General features: G+C 38.8%; 1 protein-coding gene across 1 annotated transcript; it reads left to right on the top strand.

The window, feature by feature from the left end:
- The first annotated feature begins 4,504 nt into the window (after positions 1-4,504).
- ednraa (endothelin receptor type Aa) lies at positions 4,505-17,932 on the top strand. The gene is made up of 8 exons (XM_058046043.1): positions 4,505-4,731; positions 6,587-7,094; positions 9,754-9,881; positions 13,525-13,723; positions 14,179-14,331; positions 15,432-15,565; positions 15,646-15,754; positions 16,983-17,932. The coding sequence occupies exons 2-8, from the start codon at positions 6,630-6,632 to the stop codon at positions 17,118-17,120; spliced, it is 1,326 nt and encodes a 441-aa protein (XP_057902026.1). The 5' UTR covers positions 4,505-4,731; positions 6,587-6,629; the 3' UTR covers positions 17,121-17,932.
- The last annotated feature ends 3,398 nt before the right edge of the window (positions 17,933-21,330 follow it).

The following is a 21,330-nucleotide window of genomic DNA, read 5'->3' as shown; positions in this document are numbered from 1 at the left end:
ATTTAATTTAATTTAATTTAATTTAATTTAATTTAATTTAATTTAATTTAATTTAATTTAATTTAATTTAATTTAATTTAATTTAATTTAATTTAATTTAATTTTTTGTCACGTACCAAAGTACGAGGTGATATGACCATACAATGACATAATGGGTCCAATTTTCAGCTTGGAAAACAGTAACACAGACACAAAAAAAACTTTTTAAGTTTGAACGGGATGATTTTTTTTAGCAATCTTTGCTCACTTCAAGGGTGAAGCTGCTGTTTTTCAGAGTCGCTGTGGACTTATCTCGGTCGTGTTTAGTCCAAAAGATAACCTCCTGTCACTTCCGATATAATCCCACACCTTCCCAGGCCGCCTTATCACGGAAGAGAGAAAAGTTGCAAGGTTTTTGTGTGGCTGGCTGGCTGTTTTGCATCCCATATCGTCATTATTGCGCCTGACTGAAAAGAGCTTGTTAATGTCGACGGATTTCGTTAAGAAGTTAATTAAAAATTCTCCATCGCCGTATTAACTTTTGTTTGTGCCCCAAATGAATGACTCCTGGCAGAAGATTGAAACCTCTTCCCTGTGTCGCATCTCGTCACAGTAGAATTGGCCTCAAACCTCCTTTCTCTTTCTCGCCTTGGTGCTTGTCTCTCTGTTCTTTTTTTTTTTTTTCCCATGCAAGTGTCCCAGTTAAGAAATTGCTTACATCCCTCTCAGTCTGGGGCTGGCTTGCTTGAAATTTCCCATAGGGTATGTACCAATATGCAGAGAGCACACTTCGACAGATGCCATCAGAGAACAAGCGTATGAATTACCAGGCAGCCTGCCATCTTTCAGTTCAGACAGAATGGCATTAATACGCGATTGCCATCCAAACAACAACACAACAACAACATGAAAGCCACCCTGCAACCAGGGAGCAGGTAAAGGTTTCATCATTTATATATTAATGGCTTCACTCACAAAGACTCCTAGTTCCAACCCCCCCCCCCCCCCAACACCACCACCGACGCCCCCTCTTTCCGCTAAAGTTTAAATGTCACAGAAGATGCCAACAATCGAGGGACTTCAGAGTAAAAAAAAAAAAAAAAAAAAACAGATCCCGTCAGCGAATCACGTCTCGATGAATTAAATATCGGCCACCGCTGACCAATGACTTATTAACGAGGAGCCATCACATATTCATGACTACAATTAAAGAAAACACGATGGCTTTAATTTTGAATGGCGGTAAATATTGGCATTACCCAATTAAGTCACCGACGACTACCGGAGAAGTACCTGCAAAATTGAGCCGTCAACGCTCGACCTGTCATTAAAATATAATAGAAAATGGAGAAACATTACTTTTACATTTTTCGGGCGAGCCAGCCAATCACAGGACACATATAGACAAGCAACCATTTTTCGGGCGAGCCAGCCAATCACAGGGCACATATAGACAAAGAACCATTTTTCGGGCGAGCCAGCCAATCTCGGGGCACATATAGACAAACAACCATTTTTCAGGCAAGCCAGCCAATCACAGGGCACATATAGACAAACAACCATTTTCCGGGCGAGCCAGCCAAGCCAATCTCAGGGCACATATAGACAAACAACCATTTTTCGGGCGAGCCAGCCAAGCCAATAACAGGGCACATATAGACAAACAATCATTTTTCGGGCAAGCCAGCCAATCACAGGGCACATCTTGACAAACAACCATTTTTCGGGCGAGCCAGCCAATCTCAGGGCACATACAGACAAACGACCATTTTTCGGGCAAGCCAGCCAATCACAGGGCACATATAGACAAACAACCATTTTTCGGGCGAGCCAGCCAAGCCAATAACAGGGCACATATAGACAAACAATCATTTTTCGGGCGAGCCAGCCAATCTCAGGGCACATACAGACAAACGACCATTTTTCGGGCAAGCCAGCAAATTGCAGGGCACATATAGACAAGCAACCATTTTTCAGGCGAGCCAGCCAATCACAGGGCACATATAGACAAGCAACCATTTTTCGGGCGAGCCAGCCAATCACAGGGCACATATAGACAAACAACCATTTTTCAGGCAAGCCAGCCAATCACAGGGCACATATAGACAAACAACCATTTTTCGGGCAAGCCAGCCAATCACAGGGCACATATAGACAAACAACCATTTTTTGGGCGAGCCAGCCAAGCCAATCTCAGGGCACATATAGACAAACAACCATTTTTCGGGCGAGCCAGCCAAGCCAATAACAGGGCACATATAGACAAACAATCATTTTTCGGGCGAGCCAGCCAATCTCAGGGCACATACAGACAAACGACCATTTTTCGGGCAAGCCAGCAAATCGCAGGGCACATATAGACAAGCAACCATTTTTCGGGCGAGCCAGCCAATCACAGGGCACATATAGACAAACAACCATTTTTAGAGTATTCTAAACATAGCAGCCCTACAGTCACGTTTACATAACCCCAGTTTGTTTCTTATAGCCGTTGTATGTTTATTTAAATGTGAAGTATCATCCTGAGGTGAAGGGTGCTGGGTCCAAGTCTGCAGACTTTATTTTAAAAAAAATTAAATTAAATTAAAAAAATAATAAAAAACACAATCCAGACAGATGATGCTCTCATTGCTGTCAAACAGGAGCAAAGACAGGAGAAGAGTGCTGCTTCTGCATCCATTATGGATTGGAAAATGAACCATTTATCATGACGTGAGCTGAGAGCAGGAAAAAGAGATGCTCATACACCCCCCCCCCCCCCCAACCCATGTGACCTGTCCTGAGCCAGGCCAAAGAGCCCATTCTGTGGTTCCTTAAAAGCTTGGGATAAAAATATGATATGAAACTACGCATGTTTTACAGTTTATTCATATATAAGCCGTACCAGTGTGTAATCTGGCTGCACCGCGGTCAAGTGGTTAGCGCTCACAGCTAGGAGACCCGAGTTCAATCCCACCCTCGGCCTCGGTTAATTGGCGTTAATTCAAAATTGTCCATAGGTATGAATGTGAGTGTGAATGGTTGTTTGTCTATATGTGCCCTGTGATTGGCTGGCCACCAGTCCAGGGTGTACCCTGCCTCTTGCCCGAAGACAGCTGGGATAGGCTCCAGCACCCCCGTGACCCTCGTGAGGATAAGCGGTAGAAAATGAATGAATGAATGAAATAAAGATGCCAAAAAAAACACACAAAAAAAAACATTCAAAAAGTTTTCATTCAAATGTTTTCAAACATTTCATTGGACGACAAGCGGCATAGAAAACAAACGCTGCAATGTTGCCAAGAGCAGCCCAGAGGGAGGCTGATTTTATCTAAAAATGCATTATGGGAGCACCCATTTTGGTGCATGTTTGTATATTTTACAGGTGCGCCTTTTGAGTGTTAACTTGCTGTGTGATGAGTTTAGTGTTCTTCGTCAGATGACACTGTGATATTTACCGACCTCTTCTAATAGGTCGACAGGCTTGTTGCGAGTAGACTGATAGCTTGTGATTGGCTCCTGCCGATCTACCATCGAGCGGTACAGTATTTTAACCGTTAGTAGTCGTCCTGAAGAAAAGGAGAGGTAACGAGATTAGCCGCACCGCTGTATAAAACGCAGGGTTCAAACTTTAAGAAAAAACTTTGCAGCTTATACACCAGAAATTAACGTTATGATTAGCCAAAGTAGCAAAGTAGCAAAGTTCTTGGTGATTCAGCCAAGGACTGTAAAGTAACAGTTGTCGTTTTTTGAGAGTTTTGTGAGAAATTTCCGAGATTTCCGAGATGTTTTGACAAATGTTTACCCTTTTTGCGTGCAGCAGTTCAAAATTAAAAGAGTTAGCTTACAGAAAGGTGAGGGAAAAAATCCACTTTCCACTCCGTGAAAAAAATCCCCCTTTTTTTTTTTTTACATGCTTATTTTTGGTGTGTTTTTCTTTTGTTTTGGATTTTTTTTTTACATGCTTATTTTTGCTGTGTTTTTCTTTTGTTTTGGATTTTTTTTTTTTACATGCTTATTTTTGGTGTGTTTTTCTTTTGTTTTGGATTTTTTTTTTACATGCTTATTTTTGGTGTGTTTTTCTTTTGTTTCATTTTTTTTACATGCTTATTTTTGCTGTGTTTTTCTTTTGTTTTGGATTTTTTTTTTGTTTTTTTTTCATCTGTTGTCCACATGTTTAGAAGGCAACTAGGCTCGGCCCACCCACACACACACACTTAGCAATTATCTTAACGGGTAGGTTGATGGTTCTATTCCCGCTTCCTGTTTCTAAAAATGACGTAAAAACCTGCATGTGTTGTCTATAATGTACAACATTGGGGAACAGGTTAGTATTGATTCAAGTTATGTTTTGTTTTTCGGGGGGCGATTTTAGGGGGCGCGTGTGTGTGTGGGTGCGTTCAAGACGAGTGTCAGCCTGAGAGGTGTGTGTGTGTGTGTGTGTGTGGGGAGGGAGACATGTTTCCAAAGGGGGGGCCCAGGCTGTTACCACAGGGAGGTGGAGATTTACTATCCCACCCAGTCTTACTAGTGGTCTGACACACACACACACACACACACACTTTAGAAAGTCTCCACAGGAAACGGTGAGCCATAATGCGAAGGCACCTCGGAGCAGACGGCCGCCTTTGCTTCAAACCAATTGGGATACGGTCGCCGGGCTTTGATAGTGCGTTAATTACTCATGTGATGTGATACAGATGTCTGGGGGCTTCAGCCGAAACTTTGCCTGACGCTTTCCGAGGGGGCCAGGCAGACATTTTTAGAGAAGCGGTAGGTAAAAAAAAAAAAAAATGTATTTATTATTTATGGACAGATCAGTTTGTGTGCTGTCACGGGGGTCCCGGCGGTGCGTCGCTGATGCTAAACTGTGATGCTACTTGAAGGGCTGGCTGCTAAATAGTTCTTTGTGTACTCGCTGACAGGCGGGACTTTGAACAGGAACGACTCGAGGCTAGAAGACTCGCCTGCTCTCCTGACATGACGCAAAGGGCTTTAACCCGTCACGCTGACAGCTTTTAAAACTTTACCTACTCTTCTTGCGTCGCTAAGTTTTTTTTTTTTGTGGGACATCAACTACAGAGGCTGTCTCTTCTATCCGTAGAGAGGGCGATGCTTTTAATGTGAAGGAATAGAGTCATCAGGAAAATATTGGGGGGGTCCATTGGGTATTCATCTGGGTTTTATTGTACCCTTAAATGTTGTTGTTTGAAATGATGAGCCCTACAGTCGCCATTCGACTACATTTTCTTCATCGGCTATGGCAAAAAATTACATAATAAATATCATTTGATAACTACTTATTTTTATTGTTCCTGTTATTATGATTTTAGTTTTATTGTATTTATTATTAAGAATTTGTATTATTCATTCTAATGGTCTTTCCCCTTAATTATTTTAATCTGGTTTTTGACGTGATTAATCAGCAATATTTTTCCAGTCTATTTCCAAAATATAACTACTTATTTTTATTGTTGCTGTTATTATGATTTTAGTTTTATTGTATTTATTATTAAGAATATTTATTATTCATTCTAATGGCCTTTTTCCCTTAATTTTTCTAATCTGTTTTTTGACGTGATTAATCAGCAATATTTTTCCAGTCTATTTCCAAAATATAACTACTTATTTTCATTGTTGCTGTTTTTATGATTTTAGTTTTATTGTATTTACTATTAAGAATATTTATTATTCATTCTAATGGTCTTTTCCCTTAATTATTTTAATTTGGTGTTTGACTTGATTAATCAGCAATAAATTGCTAGTATTTATAAGTCAATTAATTTTGTATTAATACTATACGGCAGAAATACAACATGTATTTTTCTTGGGGGGGTGTGCTGATGGAGCCTATCCCAGCTGTCTTGGGGTGAGAGGCGGGGTACACCCTGGACTGGTGGCCAGCCAATCACAGGGCACATATAGACAAACAACCATTCACACTCACATTCTTACCTATGGACAATTTGGAGTCGCTAATTAACCTAGCATGTTTTTGGAACGGGGAGAACATGCAAACTCCACACAGAGATGGCCGAGGGTGGGATTGAACTTGGTTCTCCTAGCTGTGAGGTCTGCGTGCTAACCGCTAACCACTCGACCACCGTGTAGCCCCAAAACAATTGTGTCAAACTGAAAGTTAATCTCTTTTTTAAACTCTTTTTTTTGTTGGGAACTGATATTTTCCTGAAACTTACCTGTGTTCTACAGCTGATTAGTAAACAACATGTTTATGTAGCCAAAGAACACAATATTCTGTGTACCTTGAAGTATCAGTCAAAATTTTGCCTTGATTGCTTAAATCGGTTCAGTCTGAAGGATCAATTAATCGATTAATCTACTATTAAATCAAATGTAGCCTGTATCTTTGAGGTTTTAAGTAGACAATACAGCAAAAGACTTCTAAATGTTCCTAAACTTGAAAATCGGAGGTCAAACATTGGTTCTGGACCTTCTACCCAAACCGCTAAGGCAATGCAGACCCCCCTCATACAGACCAGAAGTGGTCTCATCCATCTGGGCCCCTTAGCAAAGTTGCTCAGCTGCCAAAGCTACTTGTCCAATCGTTTGCTGATTCTTAGAAACCTAACGTTCCTCTCCTGCTGTGTTGTTTCTTTCCCCTCACTAGTGATAACGTGGGAGTGGAACCAAAGTACAGCCAGCGTTCCATAATGGCCGCCACAGCCATGCATATGTTGCTGCTAATGGGCTGTATGGCAGCCAAAGGAATGTGCCAGATAAACAACGCTGCAGCGGAGGAGGACCATCACGTCGGATTGCTCCTCCGCTCCACCCTTCAACCCCCGGACCTCCACAGTACCTTCGTACCCAGCACAGACGCGTGGGGCCCGGTGGCGCAAGCAATGGGATCCGGTTCCGCAAACAGCACGGTCATAAGGAAGCCCTTACCGCCACCCATGTGCCGTGCGACTACGTCAATAAAGGGTTATTTTAAGTACATCAACACGGTCATCTCTATCGTGGTGTTCGTGGTGGGTCTGGTGGGCAACGCCACCCTGCTGAGGATCATATACCAGCAAAAGTGCATGAGGAACGGGCCCAACGCCCTCATCGCCAGCCTGGCCCTGGGGGACCTCATCTACATCATAATTGATATTCCCATCAATGTGTACAAGGTAAGACTTGCACATTGCCTGGGAAAAACAAGCTGTTTTCCACCCTTTCTCCACTTTGCTGTTCGATATAAACCTTGCCAAGATCCAACGTGGATTTTCTTGTGCGACTTATACTCCAGTGCAACTTATGTATGTTTTTTTTCTACTTAATTATAAATTTTTGACCTTGTGTGACTTATACTCCAGTGCGACTTATGTATGTTTTTTTTCTACCTAATTATGCATTTTTGGCCTTGTGCAACTTATACTCCAGTGCGACTTATGTATGTTTTTTTTCTACCTAATTATGCATTTTTGGCCTTGTGCAACTTATACTCCAGTGCGACTTATGTATGTTTTTTTCTACCCAATTATGCATTTTTGGCCTTGTGCGACTTATACTCCAGTGCGACTTATGTATGTTTTTTTTCTACTCAATTGTGCATTTTTGGCCTTGTGCGACTTATACTCCAGTGCGACTTATGTATGTTTTTTTCTACCTAATTATGCATTTTTGGCCTTGTGCGACTTATAGTCCGGAAAATACGGTAATTCTGCTTAGCCTGGTCCCTCTAGTGGACTACAGCTGTCCTATCTAGACTACCTAGTGTTTATCCTATCTAGTCATTGAGCAAGAACTGAGACCAAACGTCTCCCAAGACACCCTGAACAGTTGAGTTGCGATGGATTCAATGCCCTGAGAAGTTAACCGAGGCATGCATCTGGCGTCTGTGTGAAATGCAAAAGTGGATAAACCCTCGATCTTTTCTGGCCGCATCAATTGATGAGCACGTCGACATAAACAAAACGGACCATTCCAGACGAGAAAAAAACGGGAAGTGTCTGCAGCCAGGCAGGGCGCAAATAGACGGGAAAGCGTAATCAGCGTTTTGCGGCGTTATCTTCATCATGCGGCCGGGCTGGTGATGAGAGGTGCTGGGATACGACGTCTAAAATAAACACTGGAATCAGGCTGCGGCTGAACATGCGTGTAGCCTTGTGCTGACCTGGGACATTAGTCACCGTGCTTATCTGCAGTTCTTATGAAAATACCCACTCTATGAAGATTAATCACTTTAAAAAAAAAAAAAAAAAAAGCACATGAAAGTAATGTTCTGGCATTTGGTCGCAACGACTTCGACCAAGGAAGACAACACGTCCGACAATACTGAGACCACTTTGAAGCTTTTTGTTCTGGTCAGAGGAGCTACGGCAGGCAGCGCAGCCAAAAATAATCACAGGCTAAAAACAGTGACGTGGTTTTCCTTTCCTTTCCTTTGTGAGCAACTTAAACAGCTGGAGTAAACAATAGGAGGGCCAGGAAGCTACGCGGGGCTTCTTCCTTTATCATAAAGCGTAATGCCGCTCATATCCTCTGGAAGGAAAGGTGCCAAGATGATGAAAGTAACGCAGCTTTGACTTGGTAATGGTAATGGTTTTATTTCATTTGAACATGCATCAGATTACAATTGAATGCATCCCATAATCAGTTCACAGTTCCACATGTCCAAAAGGAGTAGGAAGAAGCAAAGCTTATTAAATCCTACCCCTCCATCTGGTACTTTTACAATCAGTAACTGTTACATTTGTTCACTTCCTGCTTTCCTAATATAATGTAAGTTGTTTTTTTAAATAAATTTTTTAAATTATTTTTATTTATTTGTTCAATTATTAAATATAATTTAATTTTTTTTAAACTTTATTTTATTATTATTATTTTATTTATTTAGTTTTTGTCACGTACCAAAGTACAAGGTGATATGACTATACAATGACATAATGGGTACCATTATTTATTGTTGTAAATAATAATAATAATTGTTAAATCCTTCCCCTCCATTTGGTACTTTCAAAATCAGTAACTGTTACATTTGTTCACTTCCTGCTTTCCCAATATAATTTAAGTTTTTTATTTTTGTTAATTTGTTATTTGTTGTTATTTGTTGTTAGCTATATTTTAATTTTAATTTTAATTTGTTCACTTCCTGCTTTCTTAATACAGTTAGTTTTTTATTAAGTTATTTTTACTTTTTTATTTATTTCTATTTTTTATTTGTTATTTTTACTTTTTACTTGTTATTTGTTATTTATTTTTATTTGTTTAAATTTTTTTTAAATTTTTATGGCTTTTTAACGTAGTCCTAGCATATAAGTGTTTCAAATGTACTTCTTCCCCGAGATCATATTTCTCCTCTCTTGTAGAGAAGTATTGGATGACATTTTTAGCTAATTTGTTATTTTTACCCTTTTAGTATTATTTTAGCTGTTTGAAGATGAACTATATCAGCAAGTTGAAGTATTTGTGATTTTAGAAATAAGGAGTTAGTATGTTCTCTTGGAATGAGTCAAGTTGCACCAGGCTAATGAGCTCCATATGTTTTTTTTAAACCATAAACAGGATGCATTCAGTATAAGATGAGACATTAAAAGCCATCTCTTATGTAACAGTAATGGACAAAAGCATCCGGGCACTATTATACTCTTCATCTTCATTCTAGTCTACCCTAAAAGGGGCTTGATGAGGTTCTTGCCTTTATGGATCTTTATGGTGCGCACTGGGAAAACACGGAATGGTCCAAAATTCTTTTTTTTTTTTTTTTTTTTTTTTTAAATCCATATCAGCAAATTCTGTCTGGCCTCTTTGTATGTGGATGTGACTGTTTTTGTTTTCCTCCACCAGCTTCTGGCGTCACGTTGGCCATTTGACGACAGTGCTGTGGGCTTGTGCCTCTGCAAGCTCTTTCCCTTCCTGCAGAAAGCCTCAGTGGGCATCACGGTCCTCAACCTGTGCGCCCTCAGCGTTGACAGGTCGGTGCTTCAATGCCTATCGGTCGCTAGGCGACTTGCACAGAAACTAAAACAATGTTATACAATCATCAGTGAGTCAAAAGAGTCCAAGTATAAGGGGGCACCACAAATGTTATTTACAACTATGTTTGTTTTCATTATAAAAATTGTACAAAATAAGCACAATATTACCTGGAAATCTCAATCTTTTGTTTAAAAACATTGATTAGGGTCATTATTTGTTGCAGAAAGTCTGTCTCTCACTGAAACAGCCGTTTTTTTTCATACATTTTTTTCCTATAAGAAGTCATGTAAATTCAATGAATTCGTTCCAGAAAACATATTTTTATAGTTTTACAATCATGCGGGAAACTATTTTGAATGCATATAAATACATATTTGGACCCTGTGATTGGCTGGCCACCAGTCCAGGGTGTACCCCGCCTCTCGCCCCAAGACAGCTGGGATAGGCTCCAGCACCCCCCGCGACCCTCGTGAGGATAAGCGGTAGAAAATGAATGAATGATTACATATAAATAATAAATGAAAAGGATAAATAAATAATAATAATAATAAGGATAAATGAACATTTAAAGTCACTTTCCTGGGTTCCTTGTCTATTTTTTGCATATTAAATTAATTCATTAATAATTAATTAAATAGTTACAGTATAGAAAACATGTTTATGACTTTGTAACTGTGGTTTTTAACATATTAGAGACATGTAATAACATCCAGAGGGTCACATTTTAATAATAATAATAATAATAAAATTTATTTGTATAGCGTTTTTCAGAATAATCAAAGATGATGATAGAGAAAAAAGAAATAAAAATAGATTTGAGTAAAAACTGAGTAAAAGATGCATTAAAATACAAAATCCATACATTCAATTCAGAGCTAAAACAAGGCTAAAAGTGTGGCGCGGCAGTCAGGTATAAAAAGTTAGACATTAAAAAAGTTAGACATTAAACGCATATTCATCATTGTTTACATCACATTGCAACTCTTACTTTTACCAATTCCACACGTAATGGAAGGAGAACTTTTATTTCCACTATCATGTTGCGCATGACTTCATGCAGTGTTAAGGTAATGTAACGTAAGGTAATTGTCTGAATGTTTTGTGTCATCCTCGTGAGGATAAGCGGTGGAAAATGAATGAATGAATGAATAATAACATAAAAATAATAAATGAAAAGGATAAATGAACATTTAAAGTCACTTTCCTGGGTTCCTTGTCTATTTTTTTTGCATATTTAATTAATTAAATAAATAAATAATTGATTTTTAACATTATTAGGAGACATGTAATAACATCCTGAGGGTCACATTTTAATAATATTTTTAGAGTACTCAAAGACGCTTTACAGTAGAGAAAAAGAAATAATAGAAAAAATAGAGTTGATTAAAAACATTAAACGCATATTCATCATTGTTTACATCACATTGCAACTCTTACTCTTACCACTTCCACACGTAATGAAAGGAGAACTTTTATGTTATGTTATTTTATGTTATTTTATGTTATTTTATTTCATTTTATTTATCATGTTTGACATGGCTGACTTCATGCAGTGTTAAGGTAATGTCACGTAAGGTAATTGTCTGAATGTTTTGTGTCATTACTGCCGCCTAATACTACATATCACTTTTCAATATATTGAAATACAAGTATAGCTAATGCCAGACCATATTCTGCCATTAATTAACCTGACTTCGAGGAAGGACTGTACTGCGTTCGACAAAACTTGTGTTACGCTTCTTATACTTGAATGGAAGCCTATTTAGCCACATCCAGTGTGTGTGTGTGTGTGTGTGTGTGTGTTAGCATCGCCAGGCATTATGTGGTGAAGTTGCGCTCCGACCTTGCATTTAATAGAAATTCCCCCATGAAAAAGTAATGACCACCAAGTGCAGACGCAACTACGGAGATAAGAGGCTCTCCCGCGGTTAATGAGCTCTATTATGGGAAAGCGATGCCTTCGAGAGCGGCTTGTTTTCAAGAAAAGTTGCTTTGATAAAAGGATTGGGGTTAGTTTAAGGTCAGGGTTACGGTAACAGGAAATTAAACTTGGATTGTGCGACACACACACACACATAAATAAAGCTTATGTTATTATATTTCTTCCACGTTGTTTCGACGATGTCGAATGAGAAGAAGGCGGATTGGTTTACCGCAACGTTGGTAAAATATACATGCCGCCATGATGTTCGACAGAGAAACTCAAACGTGTCATGAAAAATATATTGTTTTTGCCCCATAAAATCTTGATGCGCCATTTTACTAAAACATTTCGACAAGTGGTTCACCATTAATGAAACAAACAAGCGAGCAAGCGACGGAGGGGGGAGGGAGGGGATAATACGAGCCAACAGGCGGACCCCCTCTCTGCCAACATGGGCCGGTCTGTTCGGCGGAGGCGTTTTGCATACAATATTATGAATTTTAGATATTTAAAATAAACAATTGATCATCTCTACACATGAATTCTTAACATTTTTGACAGTCGTCATTTACTCGGATGTTTATTGTGTTGCTGTGCCGCCACACAAAATGTTTCTTGTTGCTACAATTAATTTTAGATTAATTTGAGATCAATTTAGATTTACAAGATGACATTAGAAGCATTGCAAGTGCAGAAACGTGATTATGTAAACATATAGTCCTCAATTAGCCTCGTTTATTTTGGTTAATTGATTCCAGGCCTAACAACGATAACTGAATTTCCACCAAGTAGGAATCAGTATCAATAAATGGAATATTTTCAAAGTTAGAGCAAAAAAAAAACTTTTTAGGACCTTCTAAATACAATATTTTACCATGATTAGAGTCCTGTGGATATGAAATAGCACCCCTATAGTCACCTTTACACTTGTATTACCCAATATAATGGACATAATAATAGAAAATAAAGCATCTTAAGGGCGGCACGGTGATCGAGTGGTCAGCTAGGAGACCAGGGTTCAATTCCACCAGGGTTCAATTCCACCCTCGACCATCTCTGTGTGGAGTTTGCATGTTCTCCCCGTGCATGCGTGGGTTTTCTCCGGATACTCCGGTTTCCTCCCACATTCCAAAAACATGCTAGGTTAATTAGCCACTCCAAATTGTCCATAGGTATGAATGTGAGTAGCATCGTTTTGGCATCGTTGTTTTGACATTTTGTCTAAAAATTCACTCTCTCCTTTTCTTTTTTCTACTTTCCTATCCCCTCCTGCTCCGGTCTGACCACTCCAAATTAGCAAAACAACAAAACATCATTCATTCATTTTCCTCACGAGGGTCGCAGGGGTGCTGGAGCCTATCCCAGCTGTCCCAGGCAGGGTACACCCTGGACTGGTGGCCAGCCAATCACAGGGCACATATAGACAAACAACCATTCACACTCACATTCATACCTATGGACAATTTGGAGTCGCTAATTAACCTAGCATGTTTTTGGAATGTGGGAGGAAACCGGAATACCCGGAGAAAACCCACACATGCACTGGGAGAACATGCAAACTCCACACTGAGATAGCCGAGGGTGGAATTGAACATGGATCTCCTAGCTGTGAGGTCTGCGTGCTAACCACTCGATCACCGGTTTTCCCATGTGGGGAAAAAAAGGAAAAAAAGTATCTTATCATTGTCCTAATATCCATGTCCAACCGGTCGCAGGTACCGAGCAGTGGCATCCTGGAGTCGAGTGCAAGGCGTCGGCATTCCGCTCTTCACCGTCTTGGAAATAGTCTCAATTTGGCTCCTGTCGCTAATCCTGGCCATCCCGGAAGCCATCGGATTCGACATGGTCAGCTTCAACTACAGGAACGAAACCCTCCGCACGTGTATGCTTTACCCCAAATCGGACTTCATGATGGTACGTATGTCATCCTGAACCGGAATCTTATTTCACTCACATCCACAAAGGTACATTTGTTGACGACTAGACAAAACATTCCCAGACTGGAAAGATATGGATGACTTCTGCTGTATTTCCAGCTGAAAAGACCAATAAAGTCTCTCCAACGCTCGCTTTTAGGCTTTTTTTCCACGTCCCGAAAGAACACAATTGATTACAGACCGACTGTAATTACCGAGACCTGAAACCCGAATCAACAAACCTGAAACCCGAGGCCACATGTGCAGATCATCATGGAGTAATCAGTCTCAGACCTCAGGAAAAAAACATAGTGAAGTCTCAATAAAACAAGACTTCCAGCTGTGTTTGCTGCACGATGACCGTGACCTGATTGCCGTCTTTGAGCGTGCGTTCTTATTAAAACCAATCATTTGGAAGTATTAAAAAATTCCAACATGGCTGTGTTTGTTTAGTTCTACAAGGAAGCCAAGGACTGGTGGTTGTTTGGCTTCTACTTCTGCGTGCCGCTGACCTGCACCGCCATCTTTTACACCTTGATGACCTACGAAATGCTAAACCACAGGAACGGCAGCCTACGCATCGCCCTTACCGAGCACCTCAAACAGGTAGGACCGGAAGTCCTGAAATTCCAAAAGCCAGTGTCCTTTCCGACCCTTTCTTTTGGATCATTTGTCAACAACTGCGTTAGCACCTGACCAAACAAAAGGTCAAGAGTTTAAGGATTAACATGTTTTTTTTTTTTACGTAAAGCTAGGAGAATATACATCTACAAGTTCATATATTACATGCGGAGTTCCCCAGGGGTCAATACTGAGACCAAAACTGTTCAACTTCAATGATACATCAATGATGTCTCCAAAGGCATATTATTAATATATGTTATTAATAATATAATAAAAATACAAAAATAAATAAAATGAAAATAATAAAATTAAATAATAATAACATTTAAAATTAATACAAATTAAAAAATATATAAAAAATAACAAAAAAATTAAATTATATTAGGAAAGCAGGAAGTGAACAAATGTAACAGTTACTGATTTTAAATGTACCAGATGGAGGGGAAGGATTTAACCCATTATGTCATTGTATGGTCATATCACCTTGTACTTTGGTACGTGACAAAAACTAACTAAATAAAATAATAATAATAAAATAAAGTTTTAAAAAAAACTTAAATTATATTAGGAAAGCAGGAAGTGAACAAATGTAACAGTTACTGATTTTAAAAGTACCAGATGGAGGGGTAGGATTTAATACGAATAATTATTATTTATAACAATAAATAATGGTACCCATTATGTCATTGTATGGTCATATCACCTTGTACTTTGGTACGTGACAAAAACTAAATAAATAAAATAATAATAATAATAATAAAGTTTAAAAAAAAAACTTAAATTATATTAGGAAAGAAGGAAGTGAACACATAAATAAAAAATAATTTTAAAAATGTATCTAAAAAAACAAAAAAACAACTTACATTATATTAGGAAAGCAGGAAGTGAACAAATGTAACAGTTACTGATTGTAAAAGTACCAGATGGAGAGGTAGGATTTAATAAGCTTTGCTTCTTCCTACTCCTTTTGGACATGTGGAACTGGGAACTGATTATGGGATGCATTCAATTGTAATCTGATGCATGTTAAAAATGAAATAAAAACATTACCATAACCATTTTTTCTTACCCCGTCTCTGCAGAGAAGGGAAGTGGCCAAAGCAGTCTTCTGTCTGGTCCTGATATTCGCCCTGTGCTGGTTCCCACTTCACCTCAGCAGGATCCTGAAGAAGACGGTGTACTACCAGAACGACGAGATGCGCTGCGATCTGCTCAAGTAAGTCCGCTTAACGTTTCCAGTTGGCTTCTTCTACATGTACTAAATGGCCGTGGTTGGCGCTCATGTTGTATGTTCAGCTTCCTTTTGGTCATGGATTACCTCAGCATCAACCTGGCAACCGTCAACTCCTGCATCAATCCCATTATCCTCTACTTTGTCAGCAAAAAGTTCAAAAACTGCTTCAAGGTAAGCCACCTCGGACTGATGTTGGTCAATGATAGTACACGTACATACATCAATACTCAAGAATACTAAATAAATATTCTAAGCATAAACTATAAGTTACAACTCTTTCTGTAAAACTGCAGTGGACCTCGGTTAGCGCCCTGGTGTTTTTCCGTCAACGTCAAAAATTGTGTATTCTCCAGTTAGCATACAATATGTCGTATTATTAATATCACATGAGTCCAACTGAGTTCTTAATTATTATTATTTTTTAAATCACAAAACTTATTAGCTAGCACCCTATTAGCTAGCTAACAAAATGGCTACGGGAACCAGAAGTAAAGTCGCCTGTCTATGATGTCATCAGCAGTTGACTCCCAAAAATGTTTAAAGAAATCACGTTTTTCAGGGTTTTATTATCATGTTCAGCAAACAGGGTTTTAGACCCACTTTTAGCCTTGTTTTTTTAGATTTTAATGAATGTATGACATATTGACAATATTGACATATTGAGTTTATTTTGATATATACAAATATACAGAATATCATCCTGTCCTGTTACTTATCTTTAAATAAGATAATTTTTAAAAGTTCATTAAATGCAGCAAAAATTGGCAGGTTTATGATATAATTACTCATGGTGATTAATCATGATTAATTCATTTTTTTTAACTGTGATTAATCTGATTAAAATGTTGAATCATTTGACAACCCTAGTTTTGACAACAAAAATATATTTTTGATGTGATTAATCATGATTAATTCAAAAAAAAACTGAGATTAATTAGATTAAAATGTTGAATCATTTGACAGCCCTAATTTTGACAACAAAAATAAAAAAATATATAACAAAAAATATTTAAAAAATATAAAAATATAAAAATATAAAAATATAAAAATATAAAAATATAAAAATATAAAAATATAAAAATATAAAAATATAAAAATATAAAAATATAAAAATATAAAAATATAAAAATATAAAAATATAAAAATATAAAAATATAAAAATATTATGAAGCTTTCTTTTTGTCTCATAAATTTACAACCAGCATTTCCAGATGTGTAAACAACAACAAAGACGTGAATGTGCATTTCAGCCACGGCGTTCCATGAGCAGCACGCAATATGATTTACGAATCCACTGCTCGTAAACAGCAGAGAATTGTCTCCAGCCTGGAGATGCAACATGCCTGTCGTTGGAGCACGGAAAGACCTCCTCATGAACTCATCCATCCTGTCTCCACAGTCGTGCTTGTGTTGCTGGTGCTACTCCGACAGCCAGCTGAGCAGCATCGGGGCCATGAACGGCACCAGCATCCAGTGTAAGAGCCCCGAGCCCAACAATGTGCTCACCGACCGCAGCTTGAGGAAAGACAGCGATTGAACACCCCCCCCCCAACCCCCCTCAAGAACTCTTTGCAGCCACTAAAGTCGCCGCAGCTAGCCTCCTAATCCTAATTTACACGCATTAATATGACACCTTATGTTTTTTTAAACAGAAACACACTTAGGAACCTACTGAAGCCAGGAAACAAGGTTGAAGAGGAAGTGGACTGAGCTGGGGGGGGGTGGGGGGGCAGGATGCAGCTAAACTGTGAATTACTGTCAATGAGTAGTACCTCGTTATGATTCCAGTAAACGGCGGCGGTAGCAGCAGCGCTACTGGGAAAGAGAAAGCAGACAAGCGTCTGTCAAACGGAATGACGGGAGACCTGCGCCGGCACGATCCCGTGAGCTGGGAAACAGGAACCAGACCATAAATTTTCCATGGGACACGGCCGTGGATGTACTCATGACTCATTGATTTAGCGTCCTCGTGTCGGGAAGCTTTGCCTTGAATGGTCTCGCGTTTCATAAGTCATTGGTGTAAATCAGGGTTTCCCTAAACTGAGGGTTTGTTCCCAAAATGGCCAACTTTGGGAGCGGCGTGGTGAAGTTAACTTGGAAATTGCTTCATGTTGTCTTGACTAGTTGGTGCTCATCAGGTGATTGTATGCAGAATGCTGGTGCCAGCAACTCATACAGTGGTTTGTACAGAGAAATAAATGTACAGTTCCGTGGAACCTTGGTTAGCAACATTAATTCATTCCAGAAGAAATGACTGGAACCAAAAGGGATGCTAACCCATACGAATTCATTCATTCATTTTCTACAAATTTCCCCACTGAGGGACGAATAAAGGCATATCTTATCTTAGGCATATCTTGTCCTCATGAGGGTCGCGGCGGGTGCTGGAGCCTATCCCAGCTGTACACCCTGGACTGGTGGCCAGCCAATCACAGGGCACATATAGACAAACAACCATTCACACTCACATTCATACCTATGGACAATTTGGAGTCGCTAATTAACCTAGCATGTTGTTTTTTTTTTTAATGTGGGATAAAGATAAAACATCAGAGGTTTCCTACAGCCACACAGTTACTCGACCCGGCACTATTTGCTTTTGGAGACCACGCACCTAATGACTACGTTTGGGGAAACCCTGGTGTACATGGTCCCATGAAGGAAACACTAAACCTTACAAATAGGAACGCTATAAATCATTTATGCTAGCATAATCCTACTATATCCACTTTTATAAAGTGTTTTTTTTGTAGTAATTGCTAGTATTACTCAGACTGGTTTATCTGTGTAATGACAAAGGCGGATTAAAAGTACGATGGCTAGAACAGCCTGCAACTGGAATTGCTACTCATCATAAATACAAGTTAATATTCACATTAATACACCATGGAAATAAATACATTTCCGGATATTATTTACATTTTATTATTCTGTTTTGCAACTGATCTATTTCTTTTATGTTTTTACAGAAAATTGGTTGATTGGTGAACATGAAGCTAAAGTTAGTATTGTGTTGACATAATCCAGGGGTGTCCAAACTTTTTCCAGCAAGGGCCATTTTGATATTTTGTAAAGTAACACATGCAGATATGCTAAGATGTATATATACGGTATATTTCAAGAAAAAAACTGCATATCAGTTTTGTCATATAGGTGAAAAAGCATATTAGTAATATCAACAATTTTTTCCTTTTTTCCAAAAAAAATTTTTAAAATACAACTTTATGGTCCTAAAATGACGTTGTTTTTAAATTATTCTCATACAATTATAACTTTTTCTCATTAGATTACATATTTTTCTCTTCATATTTTGACTTGATTCTGGTAAAACTGCAGCTGTTTTTTGCATTTCTCTTTCATCTTGTAAATTGTCTTCTCAAATGATGACATTACTACCATTATATTTGGACTTTATTCTTCTAACATGCTAACTTTTTAAGCAACTCAAAATTCATGTTTCAACTTACATAATAAAAGGATTTTTTTCCTCATAATGTTACAATATTCTCATAAATGTACACATTTTCAGCATTAGATTACAAAATTTTTTTTGTTTTTATTTCCGTAAAATTTGTTCAGATTTTTCAATTTTAATATATTTTCCTTTTGGAAATATTGCATGGACCACAATTGCCCGCGGTCTGCACTTTGGACACTCCTGGCATTGTTCAAATTTACCAAAGCATAACAACTTTTTTTGTGTGTTTCTAAGAAGTCATAACATAAACAAACAATGCTAATCTGCATCCAATACGTTTATTATCCCTTATGATGTATTCCCTGGAAAAATAACTATACTGCTTATACAGTACTATTTGTGAGTATACATAGTATAAAGCTGTGTTTGTTTGAATGTGAACACATTTTTAAAGGTTTTGCACGTGTGTACAGAAGAAAAGGCTAAATCTGCACATAATATTCCCAAAGTTCTTTTCAGATTGTTGTCCTGACGTTAGCGCTGCTTCTTATCATAATAAATATATGTCCAGTGCAAGTCTATTTCCACCGTGTTGCTAATGTGGCTTCCTCGGCGGGAAGTGGGAGGAGGCGGCTCCGTGTGTTTCCCTTCGGCATCTGTGAGAAAAAAAGACGTCTGGGAATGATTTTGCAGAGCGTTGCGACCTGCTGAGCCCTGTGATCCCAGCAAACCCCCGAGGCTTCCTGATCTCCATACATAGAGGATGTGAGCCATTCGCTCACTCGCTTGCTTGACGATGGGAATTTGACACCCAAAACTGGATCATCATGTGTGCTGCCAGAAGAAGATCAATTGAAGCTCGAGATGGTGTTATTTAGTCCGTTCACACGGCAGGAATTTTCACCATTTTTTTTCATTAACGAGCCTAGAATGATCTGAAAAATGACATCCAGCCACGCATGCACTGGATATATAATAGAAATATAATGTATAGAGGCCGGCAAAATGATCAAGTTTGTTTGAATTTATCGTGCAATTAATTGATTTACTGATTATCATGCCAAAGGTCAACCAATCAAATGAAACGTATTTTCATAGTCTTACAATTACAGTTTTTCTATTGGAAATGCATATAAATACATACAGTTGTTTAAAAAATATATGTCCCTTTCCTAATTTATTATTTGTCACACTTAAATATTTCGGATCATCCAACAAAGTCATTGCCTCCCTATTAAAACATTAATTAACTGAGATTAACTTGGATCTATCAGTCTGGGAAAGGTTATAAAGCCATTTTTAAAGCTTTGGGACTCCAGCAAACCACAAAGAGAGCCATTATCCACAAATGGTGAAAACACGGTAACAGCGGTGAACCTTCCCAGGAGTGGTTGGCCAACCAAAATGACCCCAAGAGAGCGGCGACGACTCACCCAAGAGGTCACAAAAGACCCCACAACATCATCCAAAGAACCACAAGCCTCACTCGCCTCAGTGTTAAGGTCAGTGTTCATGACTCCACCATAAGAAAGACACTGGTTCCAAGATCAAAAGCACTTCTGAACACAAAGAAGATAAAAAAAAACTTGTCTCAAATTTGTCAGAAAACATCTTAATGATCCCCAAGACCTTTCTCTGATGAGACAAAAGTTGAACTTTTTGGAAGGTGTGTCAACCATTACATCTGGCGTAAAAGTTATGCTGCAGTTCAGAAAAAGAACAGTAAAATATGGTGGTGGTAGTATGATGTTCCGGGGCTGTTTTGCTGCTTCAGGACCTGGAAGACTTGCTGTGAACTTTTTGGAGGGCGTGTATCCCATCATAGCAACAGTAAAATATGGTGGCGGTAGTGTGATGGTCTGGGGCTGTTTTGCTGCTTAAGGACCTGGAAGGCTTGCTGTGAACTTTTTGGAAGGTGTATATCCCATCATAGCGACAGTAAAGTGTGGTGGTAGTGTGATGGTCTGAGGCAGTTTTGCTGCTTCAGGACCTGGAAGACTTGCTGTGAACTTTTTGGAGGGCGTTTAGCCCATCATATCAACAGTAAAATATGGTGGTGGTAGTGTGATGGTCTGGGGCTGTTTTGCTGCTTCAGGACCAGGAAGACTGGTCCAAAACACACCAGCAAGTCCGCCTTTGGGGCAAACACTTTTTCCACACCGATGTATGCCACATTTTGGGAATTTTAACTTCAACTAGCAAAAAAAAACAACAACACTAAGTCAGGTACTTTGATAGAAATTTCACAAACTTGATCCCACTTCCATTGCTGAATGGGATGGAGGCCACATCCTTTAAGCTAAAATACCTTTTGGGTGTGATTAAACAC

This window comes from Doryrhamphus excisus, chromosome 1 (genome assembly GCF_030265055.1).
Source record: "Doryrhamphus excisus isolate RoL2022-K1 chromosome 1, RoL_Dexc_1.0, whole genome shotgun sequence".
NCBI classification, from domain to species: Eukaryota; Metazoa; Chordata; class Actinopteri; order Syngnathiformes; family Syngnathidae; genus Doryrhamphus; species Doryrhamphus excisus.
The sequence above is the reverse complement of the archived record's forward strand: the minus strand, read 5'-3'. Positions and strand labels throughout refer to the sequence as shown.

Coding starts and splice junctions, on each gene's coding strand:
- ednraa (XM_058046043.1), top strand. CDS start 6,630: ATGGCCGCCACAGCCATGCATATGTTGCTGCTAATGGGCTGTATGGCA. Junction 7,095..9,753: donor TTCCCATCAATGTGTACAAG/GTAAGACTTGCA, acceptor TTCCTCCACCAG/CTTCTGGCGTCACGTTGGCC. Junction 9,882..13,524: donor TGCGCCCTCAGCGTTGACAG/GTCGGTGCTTCA, acceptor AACCGGTCGCAG/GTACCGAGCAGTGGCATCCT.